Genomic DNA, 22,908 nt, shown 5'->3' on the forward strand with positions numbered 1-22,908 from the left:
GTTTACTGTCTGATTAAAAATTAAGAATAAATGCATGGAATTAAATTGCAATCTTTATTATCATTCGACATAGTGCAATTGGAACAATGTAAATGGACCATACTTTTTTTTTAATTTACTAGTTTAATTATTTAAAATCACATGATCATAATGTACTATAATGCCCCTGCCACTTATATAGGGATACCCATTTCCTAAAATAAATGGTTGTCTGGACTTTGTTTGGGTATTGTCTGCGGATGTCAGCAAATTATTTGTTACATAATAAAGTGTGTCAACAGCACCAGGTTTAAGGTTTATTATAGTGTATATGACTTACTGATGGTTTTTTTTTTTGTTCCAGTTAAGCAACTTTATTGGCTTAAATTCAGCAGCTCTTTTTATAATACATGTAAGTCTGAAGGCGATCTCATGATGTCTCTTCTTGTATTCTAGATTTAAAGGGTGTGGTTGAAAATTTGGATGCTGGGATCTTTTAGCTCTGTGTGTCTGTCATAAAAAAAAAAACTATATATGCATATGATATTTTGATTTTACCTATAAGGCTTATAATTTAATGTTTGAATTTTTTTATACCCAAAAAATCCCAAAAATCATCTACTAAATTTTGTTGAAATAATTTTCATATAATTATATAAACTGCTTACATTTTAATTTTAGTTTTCTTTGGCTTTAAGTGATCAGTGATCAACACCATTTAATATAACTGTTTTATGAGTTTCTCCAGTAATCAGGATATGAAATGGATCTTATACATGATATAGCTCTATATATAGATACTAAATGAGTGACATGGATGTTTTGACATTTTTAAATGAAATTACCATGGATGTATTTTGATTGATAAATTGAATTGAACTTTAGAAGAAAAAAAATACATGTTGCATTTCTATACTTAGAAAAACGATTTCATGCCAGATTAAAGTACATTATTCTGTCAGCTTTTACAATAAACAGGAAACATAGTACCCATTAGTGGAAATTCTCTGGAAGAAATGAGCTGTTTAAAGAGCACATTGTGACATTTCATGTTTTATTTTTCTTACTTAAAAGTGTTTAATGATTCATTATTAAAATTTTTATTTGGTCTGGCTTTTTTCATCATTTGTTACACAGTTTGTGCAAGGTAATGTACTGTTAGTTCTTCTAAATCCAAGAACATTACCTTCAAAGAGGGTATATCATATAAAAGTCAAAAAAAGTTTTCTAACAATAAACATGATGAAAACCTATATTATCATTCAGAAAATTAAAGATTGCAGTAGTGGTAACTGTATGACTATTTACGGAAATGCTTTATACATGTACTTATATTGATTTATTTTATTGCAGAAACTAGAAAAGACAAGTTCACAACACAAAAAGATTCATTGGCTATAGTATGGATATAAATTCATCTGTTTATAGTGCCACAATTCAATCAGATATGAATTCTTCACCTTTTGATACAACTGAACAGGACCAGTCAGTATTTAGAACACCAGAAAGTCCTACATGTATAGGTTTGACTAATCCATTGACCGTGAAGGTGGACCAAACTGACAGTCCTCATACCAATTCACAAATATCATCACCACAAAGTGTACATTGTACATCTCCATTAAGTGACCCATTTATAAGTAGTACATCAAATCTAGTTGATAGTGATTTTAATTTATTATCTAGTGGTCAGAACTTAACTTCATTTTCATCCGCCATCACTCATCCCACTACATCAACGATAGGAAATTCTGGAATGCACGTAGAACAATTATTGACTCCAAGGATATGTAGTCCGCAGGATAGCTTGATATCCAGTCAGGTCAACGGAAGTGATACCATTTTATCATCTCCGGATGGCAATGTCATGGACTCTGCTAACACAGAATACACTCTTCTTGACCGTGCTGGACGTTTTAACATTAATGATAGTGATTCGCCAAATTTTGATGGTGTGAGATTTGACCATGAAAATGATCATGGCTTTGAACAACTGTTAGACTATGTTGTGACAGATTCTGATTCCCATAAAGTGCCAAAAGTCCGACGAGACTCAGACGCACCATCATCTATTAACAAGGAGGATGTGACAGTTGACAAGTTGTTTGAGGCTGATTTGGCTAATTCTACGACAGAATTTAGTTTTAGTAAGTTTGGATCTGAAGTTTCACAAGGAATATTTACGTTTGGAGGAAACAAACCATCTGGAGCTGATACTACAAGTACAAACACAACTCTACTGGTGTAAGTTTTTTGTGTGATTGTCAATTCAAATCCACAATATCTGTCATCTTTGAAAATTAATTCAAAGAATCATACATTTAACAGGCAAAAATTATAGAAACATACAAAAGGTTAAAAAAAAATACAAAAAACTATGAACATGATGAACAAATAGGAGTGTTTCCATCTTGTAGAAAATTTCATGATCAGATTGGACACAATAACATGGAAATGCAAACCCAATTTTAACTTCCTCACTTAAGTTCCGTACAATTTTTTCTCATAAAGGAAGTGCAGATTTTTTTTCTAAATCTGGTTGCATACATTTGTACATGTGTACTTTATGAATTCTGAGAAAATTCTGAAAGGTCATTACCAGCATTGAAAAGAGAAATACTGTTTTGAGTATGAATAGGGGTGTTTTATTCTAATTAAATCAATACTAAAAATCATTAATACTACCATTTACTCAGATTATATTCCATCATATACATTTTAGATTGCACATCATTTCACCGCAGTTGAAATACCATACAGTTAAGCACCTTTGAATATTTTTCAACTTGTATCCTGACAGTCATGACAGTTGGCTCTTATTCCATGTGATACTACATGTATAATGAATTAATTGCCAAGCATAGCACATGAAATAGAGGGTTAATTGTACAAGACAATTTACTGAATGGGGTTTCAATTATTTTACCACCTTGCTGTGTATTGTCAAAAAACAGTCCACCCATGTGATACTTTTGTATTTTATTTAAATTTTAGAAAATAATTTTTAATACATGTGTTTCAAAGAAAGATTTTTTTAAGAATTAGGTATTGATCACTTAATTACATTTGTATAACTATATGTAGACTATATACATGTATATACATTTTAGAACAAGTGCAATATCAGCACCAACTCTAACTACAATTTCAACAACTGCTCCTGTAACGCCAATTACAAGATCTCAAAGAGGTAGGCACTTAAAGGAACCAAGTCTCTGTCAACAGTATCCCAGTAGGACTGATAAGTATGAATTACGAATACTGGAACAGCCTGAAGAACAACACAGAGCTCGGTATCTTACAGAGGGTAGTCGTGGGGCAATCAAGAATGTTTCTCAAGAAGGCAACCCTGCTGTAAAGGTAAATAAGTCATATACCTGTAGCTGTTGATTATATTTTGTAGAAACATCCAATAATATGCAATTTACAAAAATATATGTGCTTGTTATAAAGATAGATAAATAAATAATTTAAGCAGTGATTAGCATGATTAGTGTACTTGTTACTGCTTTTTTGTCAACAAAGAATTTTTTTTTCCTCTCATAGGTGTCTGAGATTTTCTCTTGCTATTTTGGACATAAACATTTGGAATCGTTTTTCTCACTGTCATTTTAAAATTAGAAGCCACTAACCTGTATACTATCATGTATATTGACAATTTGAAGCATCATCAAAAAAAACTTTCATTCCTCTTTTGTAAAAAGTTGAACAGATTTTTGAAGAGGGAAATAGTTTAACACTGAAATGGATTTAAGTACCTTAATTGAAATGCCATAGTCATGATAGTCACTGTAGAGCTCAGACATAAACAAGTCGTTTTTTGTTTTTGAATTACAGAAGTCATAAATTGCATTTAACATAAAAATGAAGTTTCATTTTCAGACTTATTTAAGTCAGAAAATGACAGACTTTTTTAAGTCTATTTATGTTTATGAAAAGACTTAATTGTTTTTGACATCAGCTATCTTTATATAAATATGCATGGGTCTTGAAGTTTACCAATATTGGTACCTTATTGGTTTGTAGGAGTCAATATTTGCAACTTTTTAATTTAGGTCAAACATTTCTTTCCTTACAATAATCATGATAATCGACTTATTGAAGTCATAAATTGTCTTAAATAAAAGGGAGACAAATCTTTAAATCTACAAATATAGACCTTTATGAGTCAAAAGCAGATTTTAGACTTATTTATGTCTGAGCTCTGACTGATGAAAGTTGCATCTTTTGATTCTGAACTTAAAAGATGTTTTAAATTGATTGTAAACTACAAAATGGACAAAATGGACATCTGAATTACGATACAAAGAATATCCAGTAACCCATAAAGATTTTTAGCAGTTTAGTAAACTAAAGACAGTTGATTGTGGATAACTAAATGTCTAGTGGAAATAGTTACTGCATACTTAGGTTTGTCAATTGCTTAAAATTTTGGAAATATAAAGTAACAAGATACCTAAATAATAATTTGTACATTTTCTATTTCAGTTATTTGGTGAAGTAGATAATGCCACATTACAAGTATTTATTGGAAATGATCAGGGTAGAGTAAAGCCTCATGCTTTCTACCAGGCCTGTAAAGTTTGTGGTAAGAATTCTACTCCATGTCAGGAGAGAGAGATAGATGGAACAATTGTTATAGAGATGGAAATGGACACAGCCAATGAGAAAACATGCTCGTAAGTGTAAGATTTACAGATATGTGCAAAAAAATGTTGAAAGAAAATTGTTACTAGTTATTGGTATAAAAACATCATAACATCATCCTACTTATAACTAATTCATTTCTTTATCTGCATTTATTTACTTTTCACTAGCTTTCATATGCAATTGTAGACTTCTACAGCCAGGGATAATCAAGAAATATAGTTACAATATTTTTTTTGTGGATTATTTATGAAAATCGTTGCTAGTGCTTAGTCTTATCTTATTGTAGTAGGTAATGTAGTTTCTATAATTAATATTATGGGCCAAAGGATGAGCGAGGTTTTTTTTCATAATGTCCACAATTTAACAATGTTGCCTGTATATTCAAATGTTTAACAAGTAAGGAAAGTAAAGAGAAGGTGCATTTTCTTTAGAGAACTATTTTTTTATTAAGAAAACTATCAATTGCATTTAAACATGCATAGTTTAGTTTACATACATTTTTCATCTATTTTTTTTTCTTTTCAGAATTGATAATGTGGGTATTTTAAAGCTAAGAAATGCTGATGTTGAAAATCGAGTTGGTATTCAGAAGGCTAAGAAGAAAAGTACCAAAGCTCGGTTGATATTTAGGGTACAGTTTCAGAAACCTGATGGAAATATTCAGATATTACAAATTGCTTCTCGTTCAATCAACTGCAGTAAGTCATTTTAAATGTTCATTAAACATCTTTTTTTTCTTTCTAAATTTTGCAACTACTGGTAAGATAAATTGGGAATAATATTCCTATGTTATGTTTGCGTAAATTTTATCTTTTAGGAAGATAAGATAATAGATAACAAAAAAACTGAAAGTAAAATTGAGAATGGAAATGGGGAATGTGTCAAAGAGACAACAACCCGACCAAATAAAAAACAACAGCAGAGGGTCACCAACAGGTCTTCAATGTAGCGAGAAATTCCCGCACCCGGAGGCGTCCTTCAGCTGGCCCCTAAACAAATATATACTAGTCCAGTGATAATGAACGCCATACTAATTTCCAAATTGGACACAAGAAACTAAAATTAAAATAATACAAGACTAACAAAGGCCAGAGGCTCCTGACTTGGGACAGGCGCAAAAATGCGGCGGGGTTAAACATGTTTGTGAGATCTCAACCTCTCCCCTATACCTCTAACCAATGTAGAAAAGTAAACGCATAACAATACGCACATTAAAATTCAGTTCAAGAGAAGTCCGAGTCTGATGTCAGAAGATGTAATCAAAGAAAATAAACAAAATGACAATAATACATAAATAACAACAGACTACTAGCAGTTAACTGACATGCCAGCTCCAGACTTCAATTAAACTGACTGAAAGATTATGATTTCATCATATGAACATCAGGCACAATCCTTCCCGTTAGGGGTTTAGTATCATACCATCATAACATATATGAGAAGAACATAACCCGTGTCATGCCAACAACTGTTTTTAGAATAAATATGTTTAGTTCCGATGCAAAGACCTTATCAGTGACTCAATATTAACGCCAAAATATGCAATCTTTAATGACTTGACAACAGTATCGTAATTATATCCCTTCTTAAGAAGTCTATTCAAAGGTTTTGTAAGTTTCTGAGGTGAATACTGACACCTTTGTGCTTTATAAAGATAAAAAATTGGATGTGAAATACCTGAACGTATTAGAAGTCTGCATGTTGAGCTATATTTACGAATGATGTCTTTATACCGATGATAAAATTTAGTAAATGGTTTGACTAGTTTGTGATATCGAAAACCCTGGTGTAATTATTTTTTAGTAATACATAAATTTCTCTCGTTAAAATCTAAAACATTGTTACATACACGAGCGAATCGTACAAGTTGAGATATATAAACACCGTAAGATGGTGACTAGAATTTTGCGAAAAAGTTCAGCCGTAGAAATCACAAACTAAGAATGTAAGCAGCTCCATGAAGACAAAATAAAATGGACATGAAATATCAAATCTCAAAACCAATATTTATGATTAAAAAAAACCTTAATTTAGATAAATAAGACATTATTTTCTGATGAAAAACTTATCAATAAACAGTTTGGCACAGATAATCTTGATAGCCTCAAAAGTATGATATTTAACAGGTTTTCCCCAGTACGTCCTGTTCAAATTTCCTTATATGGCCACAGCATTTGACCTTAATAAATTTGTTACAAAGAAATGAACAATGGATAGATAATGTAGGTCCTTGCATGTGGCCAATGTCATCTGAATAAAAAACAATGAAATTTTGCATCATAAGGGTGCACATTTATCATTTAACAATTACATCATTTAGATGACCATGTACTGTGTTTGATGAGCTGGCTGATTTTACATTTGTCACATGTTTTTCACATATTGTCATCAAATGTCAACGAAAGTTGCCAAACTCAAATATGGAATTGTAAGGCCTATATTTACCCTTTGTTAACCTACCCCTTCAACTCTACAACAATAAACCATTCACTAAATCACTCAACTGTATAATTTTATAGCCTCAGAAAAAATTTACTTGAAAGAAAATAAGTCAGCAAAAAGGGCAATGAAGTTAGTGTTAAAAGATTTTTACAAAATATGAGGAAAATGTAGTTGGAATGAAGTGGAAACCTCTTGCCATTATACAAAATTAAGTCTTTTAATGTTTAAAAATAAGGTCTGATACAACATACCATGCATTCACACGAGCTAATATATCTTTAATAAAAAAGTGTATGATGTATGTCCTAGTTTTAGAAAAACAAAAGAAAGATATAGTGGTCATGTAGTCTTAAGATGAACTGTTAAATTTTACCACCCAAATTATATTTACAGCTCAGCCTATAGGACAACCAGAGATTTGTAAAATGAGCTCTAGAGAGTGTATTGTCAATGGAAATACGGAAATGATCATGATTGGAAAGAATTTTATGAAGGGGACCAAGGTTTTCTTTCAAGAATTGAATGGTGAAGATGGTCCTGTCGTCTGGGAAAAAGAATCAGAATTGGACAAGGATTTTTTTCAACCAGTACGTATCACGGATACAATTCCTTCTTGATGTACAATACTATAAATTAAAAAAAATATTTGTGTGAATTTTCATTGTGATTGTGGAACAACCGACACAAATGAGAGATTACTCATTGTAATTTCAGGAATGCAAATAATTCCACACAATTTAGAATGCAAGTTTTTATTTTGCAAAACCTAACGGAATCAATTTTTGCAATTATATAAACATGGCAAAAAATTTCTTACTTTACAGTAATTTATTAGGGATAAATAAACGTTAGATCTGAAAGGCCAGCACAATTTTTGGGATGTTATATATATATTTTATTTTCTGTATCATATAAGTGTATAATACCTATATTAGTGTGTATAACACGTATATCTAACAGTGGTTATCTATTTAAAAAGAATAAGGAGATGTTGTGGTGTGCATTCCGATGAGACAACTTTACGAAGGAGTGCAAATAACATGAATTTTCAGCAATTGCATAAAACCATACCATAGTCAGCTATAGAAGGCCCTGACATGGCAAGATAGGAAACAATTTAATTGAGAGAAAAAACAAATGACCTTATTTGTGACAAAAAAATAAACATAAAACAGATATAACAGACAGCAACCTCAGACAACCACTAAACTAAGGGAATAACAGATTCTTGAACTTGTATAAATTTCAACATATACATTATGCTATCAAAATTATATGTAGGCCAGAGATATCTCTGTCTCAATTATCTATTTGGTATGTACACATTTCAGACTCATTTGGTTTGTACAATTCCTCCATATAGTGATACAAGTGTAGCTAACAAAATAACAGTGCAGGTAGTGGTCAGATGTAGTGGTAAGCAAAGCGAGCCCCAGACCTTTACATATACACCAGGTAAGATAAGTTCTGTCATACAACAATTTAAACAAATCATTATCTTTTGTTGGCCTAAAAACATCCTTCATAGAGTGAGTGCTATTTCTTAATTTGTTTATTGGTAATTATAAATTTTAAGTTCGTTTTCAAGTCAACATTGAATTGTGATGGAATTCATATTTAAATGATTTTGTCCAAATTCATAAGTGTACCAGCAGTTAAGTTGCTGGCATTTTTTTCAAGAAATCATTTTCTTCTTACTGTAAATTATCTGAATTTGTAATTATTTCTTTTTCTACATACTGTTTATTAAAATTAATTGTTTTATTTTATGTAAATATTTTCCATGTGTCTCATGTTGGTAGAAGTGACCTGAATTTGAAATCCCTGCATATGGTCCCCTGCCCAAAGTTGAATCAACTCCCTTGTTTGTTTTAGAATGAAACCATTGACCATGTGTTATGTTTAACCATGTTATAAATTAGACTGGCTTCAATATGCATGTTGTGTGATGCCATATGCAGGCTTAATTATTACCTACAGACTTTTTATTGCTGATGCCAACATGAGACGACTGCTCCTTTACACATCTCACATACACTCACTGTATCAAGGATGTTTAGTGATAGCTGTTTGCAATAATGGGACCCATATTTGACATACATTGTCATGTTAATATACCGGTATATTGTTCAATGTAGAACTTCCCATGTCTATAAATAAATTTACAAATTTGTCAAAAAATTGTTAACATATTTCTGTGTTTAAATGGTGGTCCGTAGATTGAATTATAAATATCCCATGATTAATATAAACCAGTGAAAAACTTAACAAAAATAGAACTTTTGTGATACCAAAACATTACAGGAATTCACATAGTTTCCTTTTACCATTTAAAGAACATGTGCATTAAAATTTGGTATTAATGCTACTGAATATCTCTTTTAGCATTAAGGTGATGTACATAACATTAACACTTTCTTTTAATGGTATGCAAGATTCACAGTTTCAGAATCTAATGCATTCTGGGTAATATTTTCAAACATGTACGCCAAAACGCTGTTATTGGCTTACAAGGTCTCAAACAATTGGGAATCAACCATGTTTTCAATTTGGGGTGCTAACAATGAAATTACCCATGGTCCTTTAGATTCTAAAACTTTGAATTAAACCATCACAAATTAAGTGGGTTCTCAACTAAGGTTTGATGCCATTACAAAAGTTCTGTTCTTTGCTGGTTGTTTTCATCAGAAATGTCTTATAACTATTGTGGGATATGTGTGAAAACTTCCATTACAACACAGTGTAAATGTGTTACTGATGAGAACTTTTGGTTTATCTCTGTTTAGGGTTGCAACAGCCATCAGGGTCGATTCTGTTGACAAAAATGGCTGCATTAAACTGTCTCTTGAAAAATTTGGAGCTGTATAAATACCTATAATAGGCATTTCTTTTTTTCATTTTTGAAATTTAAGTCATTTAAATAGGAAGATGTGTTAGGTTATACAAGGAATGGTTAATGCAGACATTTTTGTCTAACAATCCCTATTGGCATCTATTTTCAAGCACATTACAATTGTATAAATGTCTTAATGAAACGTAGTTCAGTTTCAGCATTTTCCTGCCAAATTTGAAGTTTCAATGATTTGTTGACATCAGATAATAGAATTCACATGTTATTGAATTCACATGTTATTATGCTCTTAAAACTTGCTTCAAAAGTTAATTCTAATTGCTACGTAAGTTCTTTTTTAGGCATTATAGTTTCAGTACTGATTTAGTCTACAAAAAATCATAACAAAGTCAGCACTTTTGCAGTATTGATGGTATCAGTAAAACTTTCAGACATTATTCAGTTTTGTAAATTTGGTACTTTCAATCAATACTGAAACAATTCAAATTGTTTTTTAATTAATTTTTAGACTTTCCTGATAAAAAAACACTATTTCAAATTAAAATAAGTACAAGTTTGTCTGAAGTAACAAAAAGTAAAACAATACATTTCTATTGTATAACTGTTGAGCATGAATTCAGTAGATGATAGAAATGTACCAGCAGACTGTAAGTAAATTATTTTTAGAGAATTTTAATGTTCAAACTTTTATCTAAAATTTTTGGAAACAAAATATTGATTCTTATAAACTGCTTTTAAAATAGGATATTTTTTAATAAAACAATCACAAATTTCCTACAAACTTCTTCATATTTAGAGTTCAAAAAGAAACATTTACGGAACAACATACGATCTTAAATGATAGAAATGTATATATAATATGTATTACTTATCCATCCGTTTATAAAACAATTTTTTTCATTAAATTTTCTCATAACTGCTGAATAGAATCACTTTATATTAGGTTGAAATTTATAAGTTGTAATTGTAACTACAGAGGACATTTTTAGATCTATCAGATACCAACTTCCTGTTAGCTGATATTTTGAATTTTTCTATGTGTTGGATAATAAAAAGCTTCCAATATTTAACCAAATGTAAAATTAAAGCAATACTTGTAAGAAGCAGTTTAATAGAGCCAATCAAAATTATTTTTGGAATTTCAAGAAATATGATATTTGGCAGGAAAATTGTTTATGTGCTTGTGATTAAGGATGCTTTCATCTCGACTTAAACAAAATTGCATTACGTGAAGAAAAACAGAGGTCATCGTTGCAAGGTATTGTAAAAATTCCATTTTTTAGTTCATTTTATGTAATAGCATTGGTCAGTCATGAAAAAAAAAAATTATACAAAATCAACGATATTATAAAAAAAATTGTAAATAACTTTTTATTTCATTTGGATATATCTTTAAATAATGTATTGTTAAATTTTGGCAAAAAATTAAATATTTGAATTTTGAAACAGCAGTGTCTGAGGTTTTATTGGGATTAAGTGTTGGATGAAATAATGGGTAGGGATCTTACCAGTATTTGATGTTTGAGGCATTATATTTATACATCGGACTTAGTTGAAATATTTGATTGTAATCACAATATACATAAATTTGACATCAAGTATTGGAACAAATATAAACCTCGGACATCAGCTGTTTAGTCATGTACTGACCATTCCTCTTTATACGTAAACCAGATTGTTGGGAGGGAATTTGCTAACATGTGCTATGATTTACCCTCAGAAACACCCAGAAAGAAAGATGATAGTGACCCAGTGACCTTGGGTCAAAGTCTAAAGGTTGACAGCAGCCATCCTCAGGTGGTTAAACTGTACTCTCAGTTATATAAAAGGGTGGGTTGTCTATCCTAGCAACATGGCAACCATTGTGTTGGTATATCTTGAAAATATTATACAGTAATTATACAGTGATAGTATTTTTAACATATTTGTCCCCCGCCACAAAACAGCTCCGGGAGGAAGTGCCAAGGAACCTTACAATTCTAAAATCCTAAAAGAAGTCTGTTTATTGTTAACTTTTTGTGGGTATGTTATTGTAAAAAGTTTATCTAGTTTCTTTTTAGTTACAACTTGCTCGGATATCACACCTTCAAAACATAAAAATAAGAAAAGAAAAAGAATTGCCTACCTACCTTCCCTATTTTTTTAAAAAGTGTAACATAATACAATTTTTTTTAAATTTGGCCTTTATATTTAGTTTTAAATTTTTGGAATAGAAATAGTGAGGGGATTTAGTATCATAGACAGTGTTATAATGGTTATCTTTTTTGGAGTTATGTCCCATCTTTATTTTGCTGGCGGGGGACATTTGGCTACCATTTAGCAATCTTGTTATGTTCTAAATTTAGCAATTTCCAGCATTAGAATATGACGTCCAGGGGTGAAATCAGGGCTTTAACACCTGCATTTTCAAAGTATTAAGTATATAACAGTCAGTTAAATGAACATACAGTTCTTTTGATATTGATTTACTGTGTATTCATTTATTTTTGGTTTGGATACCAGTTTTTGTGGATTGAGGAAAAAAATTTTAATATTTGATTTTAGGGGTTTTACAAAAGTTTGCATATGATCCTCATATCCTTTTGAAAATTTGAAATTCATTGAAGATTTGAATTTGTGGTTCTGTAGCCAAGAAATCCATGAAAAGTGGTATCTAGGAATTATTATGAATCCACAGTACCTCATAATGTCTCAAGTGTGTACTCATTTGATTTTAATGATATTAATGGGGTCACCAACATAAAGATTTAAGAGAATTATATTAACTAACAGATGTATGTATATTTTTTATTATAATATGTATGTCTGATAATTTACTTTAGTTTTTCATACCAGAATTTCACCTTACATGTTTTAGTTGTATGTGTGGTTTGAATTTTTTTTTTCTGATGAGTTCTTTGCTGTTTATGATAATAAACATTATAGTGTTCTGAATGTTGTAATTGCTAATGATATTACTTTAAAATTTTAGAATATCAATAGTTCATTACAATATTTACATGACTTTTAATGTGTATTTGTACATAGATACTACATTATTTAGTAATAATATGAGTTTATAGATATATGTCCATCTGACTGACTGTTCACAACTTAACTTTGTTATATTTGATTGATTTGTCTAGTAAATTGATCAAGCCACATAAGTTAAGTCAAAGTTCTAACCTTAGACGCTTTCTTCCATTGCCTTCTCCCAGTTAGTCTCTGATTTTTTAGCAAGCTCCTAAGCTGAGATAGCTTTTAATTAGATTAATATTTAGATTTTTTCTCTTCATTACTTATTAAGTTATGTTAATAAGTTGCATCTCTCAACCAGCCAGTCATCAACAGTGTTATTTAACTCTGATGAACCTTATAGTTGACCACTAGATTTTCAGTTCTTTTTGTCTGGAATAACAATGTTGTGCAAGTGGCCACTAGGGACCTGATTTTAATTAAGGTTGGTTGTGCCATTTGCATGTAATTTGTATAGTTTTGAAAGAGGTGTTAAAACCTTGCTACTGCCAATTTTCATGATATTTTTACAACTTAAAGATTGAGATAAAAGTTCAGTTTTTTTATGATTTTTATAACTGTCCAATTTGTCTATTTTTGTTGTTTTTTTGTTGTTGTTCTTTTAAAAAATATAGGACTTCTTTAGTGTTTTTGAAAGTAATGGTTATGACTATATTATGCTCACAAAGTGCAACTGTTAATTTGGTTCTCTCCTTCAACACTTTATTGTCAGGGTCTTTTAATCTTTATGTTTAATAAACCAAACTAATACATAACAGGCATGGATGAGTTTTTTTCTTGAGGGAATCAGCCATCTTTAAACTGACATATTTAACTGGTGGTTATGATAAGTTTGGCTGTATAGGTATTACTGGCATTTTTTTGTGTATTTATTACTAGTTTATGTTACACAAGACTAGGTTTTTTTATATACTGTAAAATGTAAATTCATAAATTATTGATGTTTTATTAATGTGAAACGTATGACAGTATCAAAAATTGCAAAAATAAAAACTCGCTTTTATAATTTTTCAGAGTGATTTTCCTTCAAATATGTTTGCAATTGAATTGACTAGATTTCTTTTTTTTTTTTTTATATTTTCATTATTTGCCAGTGGTCAAGTCTTCACTATAATAAATGCACACATAATTTATCTGAATTTACAGTAGTTCAATTATTCATAAGATATCCGTTTCAGTACCTGTGTTCACATAAAAAGCTTAGTTTGTCTCAAATATGATTCAGCAAACTTTAAATTGTGTTTGTTTTGTATTCATGTAAAATACTTCGTAATTTTTATATTGATCATTGATTATACCTTTTTATGTGGATATCAGTAAAATTCGGGTATCCAACATAAAATGTTATTTTGAAGTCCCTATTCTTTGATTTTGTATGTCTTCATTTAACATACAGGTCTTGCAAACAAAGTATACCAAGAAGGCAAATTTTAAAATGTTTTTGGCTGATGTCTTATAGCAAAATTAAATTTTCATGATTTATTTCTGTCATTAAGTTACTATTTTGAAAATGTGTGATAGAACCTTACTTGGTGACAAAAAGCTTTCTATGTGAACACAGCTGCATAGGTTTTTGAGACACAAATCTAATCTTGTATTTGAATATTTCCAGTGTTTCAAGTGAAGCAAGAAACTCCAATGGAGACAGATGATGAACCTGTTCAACAGAATCCAGGACCATTAAATATAACTATAGCACCAGGTACGAAAATATATATTTAATAAATGTATCATTGCAAATCTATTCTTTTGTCGTCCTTCTTGTATTTACTTCAACACTTTATTGTTGTTAAAATGATTTCTTGTTGGAACCTAAGATAGATGGGCTTTGAAATTAGTCAAATTTTCTGAAATGCATCTGATTGAGCCCTAAATTCATTATGTTGATAACCACAAAAGATAGATCTATAAAAAATTTTAGAACTAGAATACATTAATGTTATATGAAAATGAACCTTTGTACTAGACCAACTAGCTGAGCCAGATTTTAGCTTGCTTACACTTATGTATCAGTTTAAGGAAAATAATTCGTCTAACATTGGACAAACTATAAACCGGTCAACTTTTGCTAATATTAACTGCTTTGTGCTATGCAGAGAAGCAGCAAAAAATGATCTTTTTACCTATCTCGGGATAAAACTCCTAAAATGCATCAATTGGACGAGCACACAACCACTGGAATGCTAATGTCTTAACTTAACACATGTTATAACATAAGTACAAATACTTTTAAAATCATATACATCGTAGACCTTAAAAGAATCATCTTATAACAGGAAGTGAACCAAAATGTTTGATATTATTTCCAGAGGCTTTAAGGTTGAACCAGCAACTACAAGAGAGTTTGGCGACCAGTCATGGTAAATTCCTGTTACCCGATGGAACTGTACCAGGAGTCACAAGTATGCAGGTTGATCAACATTCCTCAGACCAAAAACCAGGTAAGCTGTGCTTTATAGTATGTTGTATCGTGTCTTATTTGCATGTGAAATATATCATTAGATGTCCTAAGGAAATATACAAAAATTTGCAAGCATAACAATTATAGGGCATGTCCTAATTAGATGCAGAGTTCTCAAAATCTTTTTTTTCTGGTGGTTGTTGAAGAAAATCTGCTGATCCTCACTAGTATTACAAATTACCCAAATTGTGTTGGTTATTGCAAAGTTTTTTGACCACTACTTTTCGAGAACTCTGTTGATACAAGTATGTGCAGTGTTCTCTTCTGGAAAATAGTTACATGGTTATACAATATATTTATACATACATTTAAAAACTACTTTTGTTTGAATATATCATTATTTAAAGATACTGTGAAAAATAAAGCCCAGAGTTTAGTGAGTTGACAGAATTGTAGCCCTTTGGTAACACAGCAGGAGAACACTGGACCTTTCAGAAATCTTACAAGTAGTATTTTACAAAATAATTCTTGTATTTTAAGGTGGCTCGGGCCTATTCGAAGTTTCTATCAGAAGTGCCGTATTTTTTGTTATTTTAATCTTTATAGAGACTGAATCAAATTGGTTGAAAAAAAATAGGGGGTCCCGGACCATTTAAGCTCAAAATATTACTTTTGAAGAGGTATGTAAAAGGAACCTTTTTTCAATGAAATGATAGGGAAAATAGAGGTGTTGACCTATTTTATCGAAATATCAAAAAAACGTTCTATGACACTTGGTCCAAAACTGTAATATAAAAAGCTGAAATATTGCTTCAAAGAATGAGCAAATAAAAAAAACATAGGTCACCATTAAGGAAAAAAAATATTTGGCCTTAAACCCAAAATTTGGGCGGGAAAATGGTGAAATTGGGTAAAAGGTCATTTTGAGTCTTTCACAGATAACTATAATAACGATAATAATTTGTTAAGGACAAAAGTACTATAATTGAACATTTTTAATCAATCCAAAAATTAAAAAAAATAATAGTAAATACAACACAAACTTTTCGTGAGTATGTGTGAAATTATGTGCAGTCGAATAGTCCTGAGCCACCTTAAATGTAGTTCTTTGTGTTTTACTCAATGATCTTACTGTTTGCTTTCTTCATAATCATTGAAATATTTCAATTCATTTGGAGAATTACTAAAAAATATTAAAGTTGGAGTAAACAAAATTATACACTTTTTGATAATTTTATACATATTGTTTAATAAAACATAGACATTTTTAAATATAGTAAAGCGGTTTAGTGATGTCACATTGAAATACTATGGTTCATTTCTTTTAAAAAGACCTAATTTTGACAGGGACAATTTGAACATTCTTTATCTCAAAAATCATGTGTCTAGTTAAAAGAATGTATGTGTTAGGACTGATTGTACATGTGACCTCTATTTTTAGTTGATCCTGGACATGAGGAACAGCCGATATTTTTACAAGAAACAAAAACTATTACAGAACAACATGATAATGGGCAATTTACAAATCCACACAACAACACAGAACCAATTAGTCTGAATCCACACAACAACACAGAACCAATTAGTCTGAATACATCAGACCTGAACTCCATTCTCAAATCTTTGGATGGTATAATAAAATACTACAGATAAATTATATTTCTGTTACTACCAAATTTTGTGTGTTGTTTAAACCAGAGAGTTTGAGAATAGATAGATTAGTTATGTAACATGTATTCAAAGACATTTGTTTAAAAAAAGATAAATTGCAATAATAACACCCTGGCAACAAAGTTGTAAAGGGGATACAAGAACACATTTTTTCTTTCCATTCACGTTTATGTTTGTTTGTAATGCAAAATGTTGTAGATACCATGGTACTTTTGTATCCAATTTTCATTTAGCTAAGCCTCCTTGTGAACATAATGGTTGAACTCTTAATTGCAAGTTTAAAGGTTAAAGGTGAAGAGATCGCAATATAAGGTCTGTCAATTGACAATGCGTCTTTTGGGTTGTGAAGCTTCAGCTGACTTCATTTAAGATAAGACTTTGATAAAATAAGGTTAAATTCACCTTTCTTAAACCAGATAATAACTTGGCAATTATAAAGCTCCAAATAAAGATGAAATAAATGAATTCTGAATACATTTTTATCAAGCATCCTAGAGTTCAAGTATAGATCACAGCTAATATTTGAGACAATCATTCTTTTGAAAGCTTTGGGATGCCATTAAATATTAAGTTGCACACCTGTTTACACATGCACTTGTACCTACATAAATTACATGTGCTTTTAATTTTTTCACTTAAAAATCATTTAGTTTATGCAGTTTAAATTTTGTTTTGACATTTTTAATGACCCACATGTTATCATGGTTTTCTCATCGTTTAAAACCTTGATATCTCACACATGTAATGAATCACCCATGTGTTAAGGTATTTTTGCTCATGTGTAGAAACTTGATATCACACACATGTAATGAATCACCCATATGTAAAGGTATTTTTGCTCATGTGTAAAACCTTGATATCTCACACATGTAATCATTGAATCGCCCATATGTTGAAGTAATTTGCTCAAAATTTGAAGACACGTGTAATAAATCATGCAAATGTTAATCTATTTTCCTCATAGTTAAAAACCTTGATATATCACACATATGTAATTAATCACCCATAAGTTCAGATATTTTCTCAAATTTTAAAACCTTGATAACACACACATGTAATGAATTGCCCAAATGTTAAGGTAATCATTTGAAGTCATGTATTAGCAACTGGTTTTTTTTTATAAATGATGTCATCATTTTAGATCAAAACTGGTTTCAATGCTTTTTTATAAGAATTTCATTGAACACTTCAAAAGTTGTTAGTAACAGAAACAAGTATATGTGTAGTAATTCATGTATCATCATTATCATCAATACATTCACAAACTCTAAAGACAAATGACTTAAGGATGTACTTGGGTGAGGTTTTGGAATTTGTGTTAAATGTTCTGACTCCTTGGTGTTTTTCCATACAATACAGTGTAAAATATTTTGCCCCATAACAACCATTTATTTTATCATATTAGACTTAATAGCTCATGAAAGGTCATTTACCAAAATTTTAGAAGATTCTTGATTTTTCTTTCTTTTGTTTTGAGACCCAAATAATACCAAAACAAATACATGTATAAGGTAAAAGTCTGAATCAGCCTCTTCCCGCCATATTTTAAATCCCAAATATCTCGAAAAGGAGGTCCATGACCTATCAATATGTTTAGCTTTTCTTTATCCTTTATTGATGCGCTACCAGCTTATAGTATCAATTTTAATTTCTTAATTTCTTAATTTTTACCTATCCTCACCTAAGTACATCCTTAAGACAGAATAATACTACCAGTAATTGTCAAAGCCAGGAATTACACTAAAATTACTCTTCCTTTTGATCAATTGGTTACTTTCTAATACATCATTTGTTTTGTAAAGTCATGTACATCTAACCTTCTTTTTTTCTTTCTTCCACAGTGTAGATTTTTAACTCAAAGGACAATTTCATCTTTTGTTATTCATAAACATGTCAATTTTAACCAACTTAAAAGTTACATAGATGATTTTGCAGAAAAGCATGTAAATGTGGCAAATGTTAGCAAATAAATTGTTGAATGCATGTACTAATACATATTTCTAATTTAGAGTGAATGAAATGTTTAGATCCTTGCATGTTGATATTCATCCATGTTTTTGTCACTTTTCCATATTATTTTTAACACAGCATAATATTTATAACAAGTTACACACAGACCTAGACTTATACTTCTTTTTATCCTTTTGTAGGCAACCCCCTATTTTTTGCTTTCATAGCAATTATGATTATCAACAATTATTAAATTTGTGATCAGGTACCGCTAATTGTAGTAGGTCATTTGTTGTGGTGATGACCACGTTTGCCAGCAATGACTGGCCATACGGCTGTTTATACTTTAAATAGAAAATTGCTACCGCACATTGGTATAATGATACATTTAGATTTTCGTTTATATTAGTGGTTGATGACCCCATCCACTATAAAGCATCAAGCATAAAGCGTATCCTGTACTAAAAACTGAACATTTGATAAATACATTGAGGACAAAAAATGTTGAAAATCAGTCGAAGCACCATTCTAATCGCTACAAAACTTTTGATTATTAACATACAATGATAATCTTCACATTATTCCAATGAAAAAAATATTGGTGCTCCTATAGGTAGCACAGTCAGTTTCTATATTCTGGATCAATTTTTAAACATAATTAAAAAGTTCAGAAATCTAGCACAGAATTTGGTTATTTCTCTGAACCAAAAAAAAAATTCGTCACAAAATGAGAATCCATTTTGAGTATATCATTGATCTTTATTTTCAGATAAACCCTTGACCCTTCAAGAAATGCTGAGTCATCCTACCCAGATATCCTGTCCGTCATCATTTCCACCAATATCAAATGTAATGAGTCTGAATATTTCAGTAGCTAACAGTGACCAGACCAACCATCTTACAAATGCAAGCCCTGTACAGCAACATAGTGAAGTGACATCTCCACAACAACCTGTTAATTCTCCATTGGTTAATGCTCTGTCAAGCACACAAGGTTTTAGTGGTATGATGTTCAACAGCTTACCCAATAATCAACCTCAAAGTTATGAAAATACCGGTGTTTATGGAGTTAATAATTCTGAAGTAAAGTCACCTAAACTGGAACAATCTGATTCAGACAAAGTAATGACCAGCACTGAATCAGATAAGACATTTGAACAAATTATAGGTAATGCTAACAACCAGCATGATTTTATATCTAGTCAAAATAATACGGAAATTATTTCAAATTTTCATTCTGATCTTAATAGCTGTCAAAACATACCACAGAGTCCTGGAAATAACCAAAATTTACATCAGACCCTTGGAAGTGACCAAAATTTACATCAGACCCTTGGAAGTAACCAAAATTTACATCAGACCCTTGGAAGTGACCAAAATTTACAGCAGACCCTTGGAAGTAACCAAAATTTACAGCAGACCCTTGGAAGTAATCAAAATTTACAACAGACCCAAAATTTACAACAGACCTTTGGAAGTGGCCAAAATTTACAGCAGACCCTTGGAAGTGACCAAAATTTACAACAGACCCTTGGAAGTAACCAAAATTTACAACAAACCCTTGGAAGTGGCCAAAATTTACAGCAGACCCTTGGAAGTGACCAAAATTTACAGCAGACCCTTGGAAGTAATCAAAATTTACAACAGACCTTTTTAAGTGACCAAAATTTACAACAGACCTTTGGAAGTGGTCAAAACTTACATCAAACTCTTAGTAATAATGATTCATTGCATCAAACTCTTGGAAGTGGTCAAATTCTAACAAATAGTCCAGATTTGCGACAAAACATTCAACAAAATGTTATCTGTGTCAATTTTAGTACTACACAAAATACACCAACTGTAAGTAATATACAAAACAGTGCACAAGTGTTACAAGGATTTCAAGATATTCAGAATAACACACAATTACAAGGATTTTCTAATTTGAATAATGTCCCACAACAGAAACAGAACGTTGTAATGGCTCAGCATATGACAAATCATGAAGTATTTACACCAGAGTTTACTGTTAATACTTCAGAACAGAATGTACCAACTTATTATGTGAATACTAGACAAACCGAACAAGTTAATGTTCTACAAGGATTTACAAACAGTGACACATCAGTTAATACAAGTGACTTGAAAACTGAACAAGGCTATAATAGTTTATCAACACCTAGTAATGTGAACACCAATACTGTGTCAGTAGCCTCTGCTGATAATACAGGACAGCAAAGTGGTTATTCTGATGTAGCTATGAGATTACTACAACAATTATTGACAAAATCTACGAATTCAACAACATCTGTGACCAATCAGGTCCCTTACAGTTCACAGAGTACTAGTAATATGTTGTATTCATCTGCTCCTAGAATTCAGCCAGCTATATTTACTGGTATACAATCAAGTCCTAGTACACTGAACATACCAACAACAGCACTACAACAATCTATATCTTCTCCTTATCCCCAACCTAGAGTTCAGATCTCTAATCAGGGTCTTCTTCATCATATATTAAGTCAGGGTCTAGTTGACAAAAAGCCTGAAGTGTCTGAAATGTCAACTACAAGTTCTGTAAATGTCAAGCCAGAAGTTCAACAACTAGATAGCTTACGACTACAAGCCATGGCCCAGCAAGTACAACAACAAGCCCAGCAAGCACAGAATTCTCAACAGACATCAAATGGTATACATTAAGTTTATTGTAGTCCCCAAAATATAGTCTCTTTTATTCTTTCAGGGCCTTTATGCTAGGCAAAATTGGTTTCAGCACTGTAACTCTGTGTTATCCCAACCAAATGTTGTTAAACTTTATACACAATGCTTATTACCACCAAACAGTTCGAATTATAGGTCATGTTCACTGTTCTTAAGTTATATTCCTTTATAAATTACAAAGTTATTTCTTTAATTGTATTTAACAGTGCCTCATCCAAATATCAAGAAACTTATACTTAATGCGTATTACCAGGGAACACAGATCCAGTTCAAATTATGGTGGCATCAATTTCACAGCAATGAAAGAATTGCTGAATTTGCTGTATATTGATATAAGAAGATGTGGTATGAATGCTAATGAGATAAGTCTCCATCCAAGTCACAATTTGTAAAAGTTTTTTACTGGAGTTAAGGGACTTTGAGGATTCTTCAGAAGTTGTAAGTAGTGTGACAAAACTCTGTATGAATACAAACAAAAGGATTTCTCACTAAGCATTTAGCCAATGAGAAAGGAAATTGACATCATTGGTTAACTTGTGTAGTTAGGCTGCTGTTTTATCGATACATACCCCACATCTCCATTAATTCATGTAATAATTTACAAATTCTTCCCTTCTTGAGACAGCCTACCAAAGAAGAGCTGCAATGCATCCTGTTACAACAAAATAATGGCATGGTTAAAAATTCTAGATGTCTTTGCCAATTTTATAATTTACATGCTCATTTGCAGAATATCTTTAATATTTCTATTTTTACAGGAAATCAATCAAGAGGCCCTCAGATAATTGTTCTTGGAGGAAATTCTAGTATGCCAGTCCAGAATCCCACTAATAGCACTCCTGCTGCTGGTGCTGCTTCTGCTCCTCCAATACTGATTCTGGCAGGCGGTGGTGGTGACAATAACAATGCACAGTCACAAGGTAAAAAACTGGCCATTTTCTTAGAAGATTTCTGTTTGTTGCTTTATAAAAATAAGGAGATGAGGTATGATTGCCTATGAGACAAATATCCACCAAAGTTCAAATAAAGTGAATGTCAGCTACTGTAATAAAAATACAGCCTTCAACAATGAGAAATACCCAGACTGTACAGTTGGCTATAAAGGCAAGGACATGATAAATATGACAGATATGAACTGATAACAGCGACTGTCGAGGAAATGATGAATCAGCAGGTCAAGTTCTATCTCATCTGGAATTGCCTCTTCAATGCCAAATTTGAGCAAATTATGCAGTTTTAGGTTTTT

The 22,908-nt window shown here is 31.2% G+C and overlaps 1 protein-coding gene across 4 annotated transcripts in view; it reads left to right on the forward strand.

Moving 5' to 3' along the window:
- The window catches only part of LOC143079690 (uncharacterized), a 40,760-nt gene that overhangs the window by 7,356 nt on the left and 10,496 nt on the right, over positions 1 to 22,908 (forward strand). For 2 of the 4 annotated variants that reach the window (XM_076255177.1, XM_076255179.1), the window contains exons 3-13: positions 1,333 to 2,223; positions 3,090 to 3,339; positions 4,468 to 4,658; positions 5,155 to 5,327; positions 7,465 to 7,658; positions 8,403 to 8,526; positions 14,550 to 14,639; positions 15,247 to 15,378; positions 16,780 to 16,968; positions 19,729 to 21,630; positions 22,421 to 22,582. In XM_076255177.1, coding sequence (XP_076111292.1) covers positions 1,382 to 2,223; positions 3,090 to 3,339; positions 4,468 to 4,658; positions 5,155 to 5,327; positions 7,465 to 7,658; positions 8,403 to 8,526; positions 14,550 to 14,639; positions 15,247 to 15,378; positions 16,780 to 16,968; positions 19,729 to 21,630; positions 22,421 to 22,582 — 4,249 coding nt within the window. In that variant the 5' untranslated portion in view covers positions 1,333 to 1,381. The remainder of the gene's footprint in view (positions 1 to 1,332; positions 2,224 to 3,089; positions 3,340 to 4,467; positions 4,659 to 5,154; positions 5,328 to 7,464; positions 7,659 to 8,402; positions 8,527 to 14,549; positions 14,640 to 15,246; positions 15,379 to 16,779; positions 16,969 to 19,728; positions 21,631 to 22,420; positions 22,583 to 22,908) is intronic. The other 2 variants (XM_076255180.1, XM_076255181.1) reach the window with 2 other exon arrangements.

Source organism: Mytilus galloprovincialis, chromosome 6, assembly GCF_965363235.1.
Source record: "Mytilus galloprovincialis chromosome 6, xbMytGall1.hap1.1, whole genome shotgun sequence".
NCBI classification, from domain to species: domain Eukaryota; kingdom Metazoa; phylum Mollusca; class Bivalvia; order Mytilida; family Mytilidae; genus Mytilus; species Mytilus galloprovincialis.